This window comes from Monodon monoceros, unplaced genomic scaffold (genome assembly GCF_005190385.1).
Source record: "Monodon monoceros isolate NGI ecotype Baffin Bay Population unplaced genomic scaffold, NGI_Narwhal_1 Super_Scaffold_21, whole genome shotgun sequence".
NCBI classification, from domain to species: Eukaryota; Metazoa; Chordata; class Mammalia; order Artiodactyla; family Monodontidae; genus Monodon; species Monodon monoceros.
This window is the reverse complement of record NW_021703778.1, coordinates 143440076-143456457: the sequence shown is the minus strand read 5'-3', so window position 1 is coordinate 143456457 and position 16382 is coordinate 143440076. Positions and strand designations below refer to the sequence as shown.

Sequence of the window (16382 nt, the reverse complement as noted above, 5' to 3'; positions counted from 1 at the left end):
ATATACTAATCAAAAAGGCTAAGCAGGGAATCTAAATGAACAGCTCACTAATCTCCAGGGGGGTGTGGGGTGGCAGGGGACAGGGTTGAATAAGACATGTATAATCAACTTAATTAATGAAAGTGTGTATATTTCTATATTATACTTTAGTTCCAATTATTTTTAAGACATGACTCCTTCTTTAATTATCAATGCTTCCCCTGATGCAATTATTAGAAAAGTATTATGATTTTAAAAAGACTATATGTTTTAGTCTTAAACATTTGAAGTTCAGGTTTTTTCTTTTTCTCTGTGTAGGAAAATGAAGTATCTTCTATTTAAGACTGGAAAGGCTCCACTTATCTTCTCATCTAGGCAATGACCATGAAGAGATCATATTCATCTCAGAAAGGGAACAAGCAGCAGGGAGCATAATTCCTCTGAGAGGATTTTAGATAATACAGATAGACAAACAGATCATATATTCAGTTTCAGAAGAAAAAAGAAGAACCTGAACCTTAATGGCATATTGTAGATTTGCCAAAATAAGGCAAACACAGAATATAATGACAGCATCAGGAAAAATACATTTTAACTGGTCAATTTAGAAAGGGTACCTTTGTGTAAATGTTCAGTAGATCATTTGATAGAAAGTTTTTCAACAGTAAGTTCTGCAAAGTGTGTGAAGTCTGGAAACCTCAACACAAGGCACATCGGCTCCTGAATACCCACAAAAATTTAAAATTGGAAAAAGGAAAAGTAAATAGGTTTTGGAGTGAAAATGCAATCAGAGGCTATATATTAGCTATTTACTTCCTTAGCTTTCATTCCTTCCACTGAAGTGTCATGTGATACTGTGGCTAGCAAGTAGCTGAAATACGGCTAGTACCACATGGTGAAATAGAAATACTTTGGATATAATGGACTAAACGAAATGTATGACTAAAATTAACTTCACCTGCTTCCTTTTACTTTCCATTCACAGGGGGCAGAAAGATGGCTGCTCCTAAATGCTCAGATGTACAGTCTTCTTTGGGGTTTCACACAAAAGGAGAAAAATTTTCTGAAGGATTTAAAAAACGCCATATGTTGAAAATTAAATCTAAACTGCAGTTCCCACCTAGTCTAATTGTAAATCTGAGTTATATATTTCCCTGAATACATACATTTTAAAAAAAACCAATAAAATTTAAGTTATGAGACAACATATGAATTAAGTCAAGTTCATCACAGTTATAAATATTTCAAATTACAGCTACACACTATAAATCACAGGAAATAAAATTCAAGTAATAGAATAAGAAGAGAGGAGGAAAATAATAGGCAAAGTTTTAAAGAGGGATATAACAATAAGAACTGCACCATTTGGATAATTTTGTTTGAAAAACTTTTACTTGATTAACTGAACTGCATGTGAATAACTTCAAGAGCTAAGAACTCTTAAAATAAAAGGCAATCCATCCTTTCTTTAAATTCCAGGACGTTCACCTTCTTCTTTGAAAAGCAGAAGTATTTTCTTCCCAGAACTGACCCCAGCAGAACTTGCCCCAAGTGGGAGAAACAGGGTAGCTGGGACGCACACAGTGTTGGAGCCCATCTGAAATGTGGACACAGGAGCTGGCAGGAGTGTTCACGGGACTGAGTCACTGACTACTGGCTCCGGGAAATGCCAGTGATGAAGCTACGTGTATCTTGAGATTAAGTATTCATTTTAAAGGAAACATCCAATGGACTGGCATGAAGTACAGACTACTAAAGAAAAATGAGCAGCACAGTTCCTGCTACGTATAAGGAAAGGGAAGGGGTTAATCCCAAAGGCAATTTAAATAATGGTATTTTATTTTTATATATAAATAAATGTTCTGAGAAATCTCAGACTTTATAGTGCATTGTAAAAAATTAGTGCAGTTTTTTTCATTAAAGTTTTTAGCGTTCAAGGAATAAGATAAATCTATGTCTGTTCATAGTCTTTTTCACTGTACATTAAACTTTTATACTGCAGTATGTCAAACTGAAGGTTTCTACACTTGTCTGTTTTTAAAAATCAAGGTAAATGGATTTCATGTTTTATGACAAAACATGGCAATTATTTTTGGCAAAAAAATTAGAAAAATATGAGATCATAGTTTAGAAAGCAAGAGTTTGTTGATTTAAAGCATAGGCAATGCATAGGAAAAAACTTTTTTTAAGGATGTATTTTAACAGAACTTTATCCTTCATGCACGATGTTTTCTCAGCAGCTAACTTAAAAAAATATTTCAGCTTTATTTGGGGATGGAGACAGTGACAGGAGTCAGGGTGAAGGGCGAGGGAGAGGTGCTTAACCAAGCCCACTCTATGTTCAAGTCTCTCCTACAGGATCAAAGGGATACCTGCAGGCATCTTCTGCTCTCTCCTCTTTTTTTCCAATCTCTTGGAATTTTGAGGGAAAAGAAATGAAGTTATAAAACACTGGCTCACACTTCAGCCCCAAGTTCTAGTACCCCAGTTTCGATTACAGTCACGTATTTATCTTCAATTTGAACCAGAAGTACTGTCTTGTCGATGTGGGATCTAGTACCTGGATCTCTGCTGCAAGGCACCCAACGGTGAATCACCTAATGTTTCAGAATAAAACAAGCAGTTAGTGGCAGAGACCCTGAATACACTCACAGACTCTATCCTTAAGATTAGAGGTAGTAATTCAGTTTGGTAATTAAGCATAAGTACATAAATCAGCTAAAAACCAGGCGTACCAGTCAGGCTACAAAAAAGTCAGAGCACCAGCTTCATAGGAGAACTTACGTGGCCTTCCATGCCCTCCTGGGGACTCCAGTCTTTCCAGCTGTTTCGCCCAGCTTTTAACCGAATACCCTCATCAGGCCACTGCAGCTCTTTCCTTTTTGACAGGTTGATCCCATCCAGAATCTGACTGGGATCCACAATCTGCAGTATAAATAAATATGGATCATTCATTCAAAAATGAATGAATGAATTCAAAAATTCATATTCCCCTCGATGACAAATAATTATATAATCCCAAACAGAATTTCTTTCACAGTGTCTCAAATTCTCCACTGACTATAACGGAATAAAAAACCACCTAAAGAGCCACCTGAACTCCTTTTAGCCTCCTAGGAGACCTTAACTGCAATGGTCACATAACCATGGCTGAAGAGGGAACAAATACCACCAGTGAAAAACTGCTTGCTTTCAGTTTTTTTTTTTTTTTTTTTGCGGTACGCGGGCCTCTCACTGTTGTGGCCTCTCCCGTTGCGGAGCACAGGCTCTGGACGCGCAGGCTCAGCAGCCATGGCTCACGGGCCCAGCCGCTCCGCGGCACGTGGGATCCTCCCGGACCGGGGCACGAACCCGTGTCCCCTGCATCGGCAGGCGGACTCCCAACCACTGCACCACCAGGGAAGCCCTTGCTTTCAGTTTTTATACTGGCAGAAACATTTTTTCAACATTCAAAACTATTCTAGTCTTCAGACTAAGCAATATAAGGTATGTCTTCACAAGAGTCCTTCACTCAAAAGAACAAGAAATAAAAACAAACGAGTGAGAGAAACAGTGCAAGAAGAACCGTGGGCTTACTCACCTGGACTCTGTAAATCACCTCCCCCTTTTTGGCATGGGAATTATTGGCAGGACTTAAGGTGTTGCCGGGCTGTGTATCAGCGGCACTGCTCTGACCGCCGTCTGTCCCAAGAAAGCCCACGAGGGTGTGATGCTTGCAGGCTGGGATGCTTTGGCTGGAGCTGCTAGAGGAAGGCAGGCCATGCTGCACACAGGCCGGGCCGCTCTGACTGGAGGGTTCCATCTGGTTCACCACAGAGAGGCGGGACTGGATGGATGACGGTAAGTTGCGAAGCGATATCTGGCTGGTGGAAGAGCGCCGACAAGGCACAAATCCCGTGGTGGACATCCGGAGAGATGAGTGCCGGCTGCTATAGCAGTATGACGACTGGCTGGCTACAGAGGCCCGGGCAGGGGACTGCCGGACCAGGCTGGACTGCACGGAGTGAGAGCTGTGGCTAGCGGCTGGGGAGGGAGAAACAACAGCAGCGCTCCTTCTCAGTGGGATGACCCAAACACAACTGCTTCTTCAGTAGTTTCTAAGACTTTCTCCCTTAAGCCTCGCACCTTAAATTAGTTGGTGAATTTACTGAACTTAATATTTATACCTAAAACTTTTAAAGTTGCCAAAAAGAAATAAATATCTGAGATCTATTTTCTTATGTGGTTTTTGTAACATAATTTCTATTTGCTGAAGCTTTTTAAAATTCAAATTCTGGGGCATAAAAAAAATACAATTAAATAATTTATAGGAAATAGCAGGTATTTAGGTTGAGATAAAGCCTAAAATTTCTTTCACTGAAATATTTCAGAATACATGAATATCTCATAGAAATGAGACAGTGAGAAATATTTATTAAGGATCTACTATGTGGCAAGCTCTGTAACTACTATTTCTCAAAATACAGTATTAATGCCCTTTCAATCCATCCCAATGACAAGCTATGCCACCCACAGAGGCACAGTGATGGCACACTGTAATGTGCATGTGCATTGAGGGATCACTACTGAATATGAATGGTCCGTGATACTAAATAGTAGGTTATTCTGTGTCCTTTTTTCTAATGGCTCGATAGGATTCTTCAGATTTGTGAAGAGTGATGTGAAGATTATTAGAAAATTATTATTAATTATATCGAAAAATAACTACATGTACTTTTTAATCTGAAAATAAAAAGAGCTAATCAATGTTAAAAGTAAAAGGTGTATTTAAAGAAGCACACTGGCAGTTTTAGGTTTTCACTCAGAAGTTAAAAAAGAACATAACAAAATGTCGATCACACACCTATTTAGAGTCTTAACAATTCCAGTGCCATTACATTTTTTTGAATCATTTTAAGTAAATGTTTTAAAGCTTCATCTGATCCATGCTAAACAGAGGGGGAAAGGACAGTGCTGGATCAACCGACCAGCCATCCGGGAACAGGTAAGATCTGAGTCCTGCTGCATGCCAGGTGGATTACAGCTCTCATGTAAAAGGCAAATTAGTAAAAGAATAGCCTCCTTTGGGATAAGGAAAAATTTCTTAAATAGGATACAAAAAGTATTAATCAAAAGGAAAAGATCAGTAAATTGCTCTACACAAAAATTAAGAACTTAACAAAAAAAGGCAAGCCACTCTTCACAGAAAGAGAAGGGAAAGCCAAGATACAGAATGGAAAAAGACGTCTGTGGTACAGAAAACTGACCAAGAGTTCCAATCCAGAATATACAAATAAGGAAAAGATAACCAAGTGGAAAAATGGGCAAGAGACTTAACATGTACTTCAGAAAGAAGACCTGATAAACTCATTTAAAAGTTTCCAACCTCAGGTATTATTAGAGCAATGCAAATTAAAAATATGCAACTAAAGACCACCCCCCTTCTCCTGTCTCTCTGAGAGAGGAGGCAGCAGAGGTGGAAACAATGATACTCAAAGCTGGTCACTCCTCTAGACGACTGGTCAGAGTACCAATTGGTGTAAAAGAAATAAAAAAGAATTCTGGAAAGATTTTTGGCATTATGTATCATGTCTTAAATATTCTCATAAACTTTGACTTGATTCCATTTTTAAAGTTTCCAGCCTAAGAAAATAATAAGTAATTACAAAGATTTATATACAAAGATTATTACAACACTCAGAAGAAACCAAATCGTTGTTCAACAGGAGAGAAGTAAATTATACTAGTTAACTATTATTGGCCTTTAAAAACGATACTTTCAAAGAAATGCTATTTCAAATGGTGTATATTTATATATATTAAATGATTAATATAAACAAGTAGGATAACGTCCTATTGGGAATCAAACAAAACATTCTATTTATATATTTCCAAGTAGGTAATATGTCACCCTCTTTATACACACATACTACCTGAACCCCACAGTTGAGAGGCTAACATTACACACATAATTCTGTTTCACATTACCTAGCGCTGGAGGGTAAGATGTGACAGGCGGATGGAGTCCTGCTCCCGGTCCCTGGCCTGGGTTTCCAGTGCTTCCTTGGGATGCACTGCTGTGGGGATCATTGGCAGTTGTCGCACTGTTACTAGTGCAAAAGGCTCCACCTCCAGCATCAGAATCTTCAATATTGCCACCACTGTTACAGCCAGCTCCACAACCTTTCCTTAACCTAGGAACAAACACCGGAGTAGGAGGCATGGTCCCAAGATCACTTCAAGATAGGTACTGTATTCCGAACATTTAATGCTACTGATGTTCACCTTTGGAAATCTTCACGGGGCAATCAACATTAAGAAGCAAAAGAGTCTATGATGTTTGCGTATCTCCCTCATACTCACTGCCTCCGTTCTTCTAATCAACTTCACTTTTACACTACACTCTATCATCTTTTCTACACCATAACAAAGAACTGCACATAACAAGTTGTTCCATTAAGATCTCAGCTGGAAATAGTATCCTTGTCACTGTATAAACCCACGAATACCTAACTGATTTAAATTAAACCTCATTTATTCTGTAGCACAACTGAAGAGAACTGCTGTAATAATTTTTCTTCTCTTTTTTATTTTAATTTTTTAATTTTTTTGCGGTACACGGGCCTCTCCCGTTGTGGGGCACAGGCTCCGGACGCGCAGGCTCAGTGGCCATGGCTCACGGGCCCAGCTGCTCCGCGGCATGTGGGATCCTCCCGGACCGGGGCACGAACCCACGTCCCCTGCATCGGCAGGTGGACTCTCAACCACTGCGCCACCAGGGAAGCCCTCTTCTCTTTTGTAAAACGTAGGGTGACCAACTCTCCTGGCTTGCCCACAGCTGTCTCAGTTTGGCACTGAAAATCCTGCATCCCAGAAAACCACTCAGTCCTGGGCAAACAAGGCAATTCCAGCACAACACGTATTTTTTGAAAAGAAAACTTCTTTGAACACTACCCTGGTTTGTATTCTTCCCTCTGTTTGAATAGGGGTAGACGTTAAAATGGTGAAATTTTACTCTTTAATGCTGGGTATTCCTGGAAGAATTTTAAAACACCTATTTCTGAGTTTGTTGCTCTAGTCTTGTTTTGGATTAAGTTTTGATATTTAAGGATCTGAACAACTCTTAATCTGAGATTTTTCTTTGCCATCCATCAAATTATGATGTTCCTGCACCATATATCATAATTTACCACACAAAAGGCAGAGGAAAAAAATTCATGTGCATACTTGAAGACACTAAATATTTGAGATGTGAGTGCCGACTAACTGTTAAAATGGCAGCAGTATCTCTGCATCTCACAAGGAGGAGTTTCAACATGGACAGCACGCTCCCCCTACTGCTGGAACGGAATACAAAAAGAATGTAATCGACTTGCACCAGTTTCTTTTATTTTTCTCTCATTTGCCCTGTTTGTTGACCCACACATTCTAATAGTGGCAATAAGCTGCAATAGACAGTTTAAAAAACTAAAAGGAGGGAATTATCCAAGATTCTACTAAATGCTAGAGCAGTGGTTCCTGACCAGACTACTGTACATTAGATTTACTTAATAAGAGTCTGAAGATACAAATGCTCAGATTCTACTTCATGAAGCTCAGGTATAACAGGTTTTTATTGTACCGTGGCATCTGTACTTTTCCTACAATCTTTCCAGGTGGTGCTAACGCACACTGCCTAGATTAAGCGGGTCAGGTCACACCACCACTGGAAAAGGCAGTCCTAGGGCTCACCTGTGCCAGGTTGACACTACGAAGTTTCTGATATTTCCCAAGCTGATAGGTCCCCCAAGAATTTCTTTAAGCTGTTCATGGCTGTCAGAGTAAGAAGTTGTCAGGGGTGAGACGAAGATCGGGTAGCCAATAGGCTGGTCACAAGATGAGTTTATCATGTTCCTCAGAGCTTGCTTGGCATTCTGGATGCTACCTCTCTCCGGGTTACGGTTACGTAGGAAAACAAGCTCCTGCTGTTGCCCTGCCCAAAGGCCTCGGACACACTCCTTATTCACCTGAAAACCAGAACACATGGGAATTAGGTTAAGGGGCCATGAATAAAATTTATATAAACAGAAGAGTAGAAATGGGAGGGACATAAAAGACATTACGATAACCAACTGTGAAAAGCAGGAAACAAATATAAGCAGGTCATATCTGAACAGGAGTTAACTATTTTCCACTGTCATTAGTCTATTAAATAATAAACACCTACAGAGCTCTTCCCTCTGCTGTCTTGTAAAAATACCAAGTAAAATGTAGTCCATTTAGTTTTCTAAATTGGTGAAGCACTGAATTTTGTAACTAAGATAATAAATATTTTTGATAGAAATGAGAGGTAACAAATATTTAGAGTTGAAAGGATGTTTGTGATTTTGGGGGCTGATTAAATGAAGAAAAAACATTACAAACTATCAAAATAAAATGTCAGAGATTAAGCCTCCTAAAGTCCTGAGATGCTTAAAAAAACAACAAAACAAAAAAGCAAGTTAGAGTGAACCATTTACAGTTAGCTACTGTGAAGTACAGCTGGAGTGTTATTTTGCAACCTAGGAATCACATCTTGTTAGCAATACACTGCTGACATTTGAGGAAGAGATGCTGCCCGAAGAGCACATATAACAGGCAAGAGACTGCCGAGAGAGAAATAAGCAAAAACTTTAAGGCTTTATGGCACATGAAAACATTTCAGAGGACAGAGTAAATTACTGACAAAATAAATTAAGAGCTCAAAAACAATAAACGTTAATGTAGTATGGTCATTATTTTTGTTTTCTATAAAAGAGTTTCAACTACTTTTTAAAAGTTTGGATACAGTTATCTAAGTTCCATTGTTTTCAGAGGCAAACAAGTGCCTCCAAACCTTACTTTAATGACCCTGAAGCTAAGGTAGCGTCTGTTGAGCATGATGATCTTGTACTCGTTGGTGCCATCATCCATGACGTGCCTCAGAGCAAGCAGGGAGGGTGAGTTGGCGAGGACTGCACTCCGCCACGCAGGGTCCCCTTCGTGGGCTATGACGAGGTTCTTCTCATGAGACACAATGGCTTCATAGAGCACAGTGGGGTCATCGTACTCATCCGGAGAAGTGAAATGGTCCTATACACAGAGATAAAAAATACACCTACAATTTTAGGAAAAGAAGAGAATGACTTCCAGGATGATGAAAGCTTCTGAAATTACTAAATCAGTTACTAAATTAAGTCTTAAAAAACTAGTTTATATATTTCATTTCAGCACATGTTAATATTATTAGAGATAAACTATTCAAGTCGGTTTTCATATCTTCATTTTTTTTTCTGTTAAAGGATTATCTCACTGTTATCAGTTAAGGGAGGCTAAAACTACATAAAAGGTCTCTAAATTGCGTTTCTTTTTAACTAGGTGCTTTTCACTTAAAGCCACATCTCTAGAATGATTATAATAAACCATTTTATCCTGCCTCTCATTTAGTTAAGATAAGGCTCAAAACTATGAGCTCTGAGGACAAATTAAGGGTCCTAGCCCTAGAGAAGCTAGTAAAGTCTTCCCTAAAAAACCTCTCGGCCTTATTTGACAAGTCGTTATTTAATATCTACCACATGCAAGTCTACGTGGCAGGTAGCATGGATGAAACAAAGGAGTATATGAAATGTGTTTCCCATTCAGAAACCTAAAAATTAACAGGGGATACAGGATATAAATCCAAAATAATCATAACACAAATCAGAATTTCTGAAATGGTGTGTTATTAAGGAAACACAAATATTATATTGGCTGCCTTGATAAATTTTTACATCCAGGTAAAGTGACTCATTTGTGCTCAAGCCAACTGACTGCAGTATGTGCTATCTGGAGGACAGACAGTGACAGCAAGAAGCCAATGTCCCCAAGAATGCACTTCCAAGTCTGGGGGTTCATCTACATGAGACTAAGGGAAGTCTTCACTGTACACGTGGGTACATAATGTAAGAAGTTCTCCGATACAAGATTTCATCTCACTCTTACAACAACCTGGTGAAGTAGGTTGAGCAGGTAATACCAGAATTTTACAAATATCAAAACTGAAGCTCAAAGAGGCTTAACTGCTTCCTAGGTTTAGAAAATTAGTATATGATTGTAATGCCAGGACTTGAACACATTTTTTAGAGTATTTTTTCGTTCTGATTTTTAAAAATCTACGATTATAAAAGTTAACTGAAACACCTTTCAAATCCAGTTGCTGTGATTAGGGAAAGCTACACAGTGCAGGTGGTCTGGGGCTGGGCTGGATCTTGAAGAATGAGTACACTTTTCAGTGGATGGAGATGGCACCGTGGGGGAAGGGAAAGGACTCCAGGCAAGATGACCTACTAGTGCCTCTCCAGACTTTTTATAAGGCTGGTGCACTCCTCGCTCCACTGCTTTGAGCTTGGCTCGTAACAACTCACAGCTGTTCCGTTTTCTATGAACTGCCTTCAGCTAATGGAGCTGCCTGGGTAGGAAATGCCAGGAGAGGATTATTCCCCGCTTGGCTGTGGAGGTGCAAGGTACAAAATGGAACTCTGGGTGACATTCACACTCCAGAGCTCCCTCTGGAGACCAGGGGAGGCTAGAGCTCAGCTGAAAGACACTTCTGCTTAGCTTCTTCCCTTGCTCTTTCCTGCTTCCATCATTTCCTCACAGACTGTCCTGAGGGCATCCCCTCAATTAGTCTCTTGCACGAGAATCCTGGACTCTGACTCTGCTTCTAGTGAACATGCCCTCAGAGAATTTACTACTTAAAATACTGATGGATGGCTCTTGACTTCTGTTCCTCACACACCAGCAACCATGCTAATCTTTCTTTTAAATACTGAGTTCACTTTCCTACACCAGCAGATAGCTAGATGCCATAAGATGTGCTCTCTTTCATCAAGCTGTTCAATTAGGGAAGGAATGACATCCTTGGATAGTGGTATTTGTACAATTATTTGAATGGAAAATAAACATACAGAGACAGGCAATAATCACATTCTTAATAAAATGGAAACAAAGTTGGAAATCATTAGGCATGCCAAAAGTGGAGAATGCTTAGTCTTGTCCAAATATTTCTTCTCACTGGGCTTAAAATAGTTGAATGAATATGTAAACGTCTATGTACATCATTCAGCACTGTTTTACTGATAAAATATTTGAAACGGGGACTTCCCTGGTGGCTCAGTGGTTAAGAATACACCTGCCAATGCAGGGGACATGGGTTCGATCCCTGGGCTGGGAAGATCTCACATGCCGCTGAGCAACTAAGTCCGTGAGCCACAACTACTGAGCCTGCGATCTAAAGCCCACGAGCCACAACTACTGAGCCTGGGTGCCACAACTACTGAAGCCCGCATGCCTAGAGCCTGTGCTCCGCAACGAGAGAAGCCACCGCAATGAGAAGCCTGCATGCCACAACAAAGAGTAGCCCCTGCTCACCGCAACCAGAGAAAGCCCACGCCCAGCAATGAAGACCCAACACAGCCAAAAATAAATAAATAATTTTATTTAAAAAAAAATGGAAACAATCAGAATGTCCATGAATAGTGAGATAGCTTAATAAATGGAGTAAAAATTATACTCTGGAATACTACAGAGTCATTAAAGAATGTGGTGTGCCTCTATATGTGCTAACTTAGGAAGGTGTCCATGGTAAACTAAATGGGAAAAAGCTTGCACTCCAGATCAATTTCTATAGCACGATTACATTTTTAAAAAGGAAAATATTTATACATATAGTTGGAAATGTCTGCGTGAACTTGGGGAAGTCAGAAAAGATAGGCGTCAAATTATTGGCAGTGACTTCTTTGTGGGGCTGTTGTATGATGGTATGGGATGACAGAAGGTGCTTACTCTTGGGAGATGTTTACTTTTCAATGTTTTTCATTAGTTTTCAAATAAATAAAAAGAGATAATGTTTCCAATTCTAGGAAAAGGTTTCAAAAGCATTTTAGAAACTTCTCATAACTTGAGAAGTTATGAGCAGAGGCACAGGAAATATTATTTTTCGAAAACAATGAAACTCATGTAGCAAACATTCACAGGGCACCAAGCACTGTGCTAAGCAAGGAGGACATAGACATAGAGATTAATATTGTCCTTGTCCTCAAGGAGATCACAGATTGTAAGATTTTCATTATATATCTTTTGTAAACCAAGCTAGACTTTAATTGGTTTATTTTACTTCTAACAACTAGGTAAATCCTTAAAGAGACTAGAGAAAGAGAAAAAAATAAGGAAATATGCTGTTTTACAAAATGATTAAATAGAGGACAAGAGAGAACACAGGAAAAGGGCAATTTGCGTAATTTCTCTGAGTTTTGATTAATCTTCATCTATAAAACGGGGATTAAAATAATTTTCTGGGTTGTGGGTGATATAATGTGTATGAGAGCACTGACACACTATAGGACACTGTAAAATTAAATATTACACAGATAACAGTTTTAATTTCTAAAGTAAAAAACATATAACACATTAGATTGGAGAACTAAAAAATTAAAAAAGAACTGTAAAGGAAAAAAGCAAAAGTTAAAAAAAAATCTATGAAATCGCTAAAAGCACCCTATCAAAGACTGTGTCTGAAACAAAAGTTATTACAAATTTCGTATTTTTAGCTCTCTGGGAACAGGATCTTTTTTAAAAAATCACGTTGACGTATAATTTACACACAACAAACTGCACCCATTTTAAGAGTACAGTGAAATGCGTTTTGACAAATGTGCAAACTCGTGTAAACACTGCTATAATCTAGATATAGAATATTTCCATCATCCCAAAGTTCCCTCCTGTCTTTTGGTATTCAATCTCTACATCCCAAACAAGCACTGATCTGCCTTCTGTCACTAGAGATTAGTTGGGCCTGTTTTAAATTTTATATAAATAAAATAATACAATATGTACTTTAAAAAATATATTTTTTAATTTAATTTTATTTTTTTATACAGCAGGTCCTTATTAGTCATCAATTTTATAAACATCAGTGTATACATGTCAATCCCAATCTACCAATTTATCACACCACCACCCCCACCCCTGGCTGCTTTCCCCCTTGGTGTCCATATGTTTGTTCTCTACATCTGTGTCTCAATTTCTGCCCTGCAAACCGGTTCATCTGTACCATTTTTCTAGGTTCCACATATATGCGTTAATATATGACATTTGTTTTTCTCTTTCTGACATACTTCACTCTGTATGACAGTCTCCAGATCCATCCACGTCTCTACAAATGACCCAATTTCATTCCTTTTATGGCTGATATTCCATTGTATATACGTACCACATCTTCTTTATCCATTTGTCTGGTGATGGGCATTTAGGTTGCTTCCATGACCTGGTTATTGTAAATAGTGCTGCAGTGAACATTGGGGTGCGTGTGTCTTCTTGAATTATGGTTTTCTCTGGGTATAGGCCCAGTAGTGGGACTGCTCGATCATATGGTAATTCTATTTTTAGTTTTTTAAGGAACCTCCATACTGTTCTCCATAGTGGCTGTATCAATTTACATTCCCAACAACAGTGCAAGAGGGTTCCCTTTACTCTACACCTTCTCCAGCATTTGTTGTTTGTAGATTTTCTGATGATGCCCATTCTAACTGGTGTGAGGTGGTACCTCACTGTAGTTTTGATTTGCATTTCTCTAATAATTATGCTGAGCAGCTTTTCGTGTGCTTCTTGGCCATCGGTATGTCTTCGTTGGAGAAATGTCTATTTTGGTCTTCTGCCCATTTTTGGATTGGGTTGTTTTTTTAATATTGAGCTGCATGAGCTGTTTATATATACTGGAGATTAATCCTTTGTCCATTGATTTGTTTGCAAATATTTTCTCCCATTCTGAGAGCTGTCTTTTCACCTTGTTTATGGTTTCCTTTGCTGTGCAAAAGCTTTGAAGTTTCATTAGGTCCCATTTGTTTATTTCCATTACTCTAGAAGGTGGATCAAAAAAGATCTTGCTGTGATTTATGTCAAAGAGTGTTCTACCTATGTCTTCCTCTAAGAGTTTTATAGTGTCCAGTCTTACATTTAGGTCTCTAATCCATTTTGAGTTTATTTTTGTGTATGGTTTTAGGGAGTGTTCTAATTTCATTCCTTTACATGTAGCAGTCCAGTTTTCCCAGCACCACTTATTGAAGAGACTGTCTTTCCTCCATTGTACACCCTTGCCTCCTTTGTCATAGATTAGCTGACCATAGGTGCGAGGGTTTATCTCTGGGCTTTCTATCTTGTTCCACTGATACATGTTTCTGTTTTTCTGCCAGTACCGTATTGTCTTGATTACTGTAGCTTTGTAGTATAGTCTGAAGTCAGGGATTCTGATTCTTCCAGCTCCGTTTTTTTCCCTCAAGACTGCTTTGGCTATTCGGGGTCTTTTGTGTCTCCATAAATATTTTAAGATTTTTTGTTCTAGTTCTGTAAAAAATGCCATTGGTAATTTGATAGGGATTGCACTGAATCTGTAAATTGCTTTGGGTAGTATAGTCATTTTCACAATATTGATGCTTCCAATCCAAAAACATGGTATATCTCTCCATCTGTTGGTATCATCTTTAGTTTCTTTCATCGGTGTCTTACAGTTTTCTGCATACAGGTCTTTTGTCTCCCTAGGTAGGTTTATTCCTAGGTATTTTATTCTTTTTGTTGCAATAGTAAATGGGAGTGTTTCCTAATTCATATTTTTCATCATTAGTGTATAGGAATGGAAGAGATTTCTGTGCATTAATTTTGTATGCTGCAACTTTACCAAATTCATTGATTAGCCCTAGTAGTTTTCTGGTGGCATCTTTAGGATTCTCTATGTACAGTATCATGTCATCTGCAAACAGTGACAGGTTTACTTCTTCTTTTCTGATTTGGATTACTTTTAGTTCTTGTTCTTCTCTGATTGCCGTGGCTGGGACTTCCAGAACTATGCTGAATAATAGTGCTGAGAGTGGACATCTTTGTCTTATTCCTGATCTTATGAAATGTTTCAGTTTTTCACCATTAAGAATGATGTTTGCTGTGGGTTTGTCGTATATGGCCTTTATTATGTTGAGGTAGGTTTCCTCTATGCGCACTCTCTGGAGAGTTTTTATCATAAATGGGTGTTGAATTTTGTCAAAGGTTTTTCTGCATCTATTGAGATGATCATATGGTTTTTATTCTTCAATTTGTTAATATGGTGTATCACGCTGATAGATTTACATATATCGAAGAACCCTTGCATCCCTGGGATAAATCCCACTTGATCGTGGTGTATGATCCTTTTAATGTGTTGTTGGATTCTGTTCGCTAGTATTTTGTTGAGGATTTTTGCATCTATATTCATCAGTGATATCGGTCTGTAATTTTCTTTTTTTGTAGTATCTTTGTCTGGTTTTGGTATCAGGGTGATGGTGGCCTCATAGAATGAATTTGGTAGTGTTCCTTCCTCTGCAATTTTTTTGGAAGAGTTTGAGAAGGATGGGTGTTAGATCTTCTCTAAATGTTTCATAGAATTCACCTGTGAAGCCATCTGGTCCTGGACCTTTGTTTGTTGGAAGATTTTTAATCACAGTTTCAATTTCATTACTTGTGATTGGTCTGTTCATGTTGTCTATTTCTTCTTCATTCAGTCTTGGAAGGTTTTGCCTTTCTAAGAATTTGTCCATTTCTTCCAGGTTGTCCATTTTACTGCATAGAGTTGCTTGTAGTAGTCTCTTAGGATGCTTTGTATGTCTGCAGTGTCTGCTGTAACTTCTCCTTTTTCATTTCTAATTTTATTGATTTGAGTCCTCTCCCTCTTTTTCTTGATGAGTCTGCCTAATGGTTTATCAATTTTATCTTCTCAGAGAACCAGCTTTTAGTTTTATTGATCTTTGCTACTGTTTTTTGTTTCTATTTCATTTATTTCTGATCTGATCTTTATGATTTCTTTCCCTCTGCTAACTTTGGGTTTTGTTTGTTCTTCTTTCTCTAGTTCCTTTAGGCGTAAGGTTAGATTGTTTATTTGAGATTTTTTTTTTTTTCTTGAGGTAGGCTTGTATAGCTATAAACGTCCCTGTTACAACTGCTTTTGCTGCATCCCATAGGTTTTGGATCTTCGTGTTTTCATTGTCATTTGCCTCTAGGTATTTTCTGATTTCCTCTTTGCTTTCTTCAGTGATCTCTTGGTTATTTAGTACCGTATTGTTTAGCCTCCATGTATTTGTGTTTTTTATGTTTTTTTCCATGTAATTCATTTCTATCTCATAGCGTTGTGGTCAGAGAAGATGCCTGATATGACTTCAATTTTCTTAAATTTACTGTGGCTTGATTTGTGACCCAAGATGTGATCTATCCTGGAGAATGTTCTGTGCGCACTTGAGAAGAAAGTGTAATCTGCTGTTTTTGGATGGAATGTCCTATAAATATCAATTAAATCTATCTGGTCTATTGTGTCATTTAAAGCTTCTGTTTCCTTATTTATTTTCATTTTGGATGATCTGTCCATTGGTGTA

The 16382-nt window shown here is 38.4% G+C and overlaps 1 protein-coding gene across 4 annotated transcripts in view; it reads right to left on the bottom strand.

Annotated features, from left to right (window-relative positions):
* Positions 1-2159: 2159 nt before the first annotated feature.
* Positions 2160-16382, bottom strand: part of PCNX1 (pecanex 1) — a 168274-nt gene continuing 154051 nt past the window's right edge. For all 4 annotated transcript variants that reach the window (XM_029236695.1, XM_029236696.1, XM_029236697.1 and 1 more), the window contains 6 exons: positions 8818-9048; positions 7690-7964; positions 5947-6152; positions 3560-4002; positions 2764-2904; positions 2160-2576 (listed from right to left, as the gene is read on the bottom strand). In XM_029236695.1, coding sequence (XP_029092528.1) covers positions 2436-2576; positions 2764-2904; positions 3560-4002; positions 5947-6152; positions 7690-7964; positions 8818-9048 — 1437 coding nt within the window. In that variant the 3' untranslated portion in view covers positions 2160-2435. The remainder of the gene's footprint in view (positions 2577-2763; positions 2905-3559; positions 4003-5946; positions 6153-7689; positions 7965-8817; positions 9049-16382) is intronic.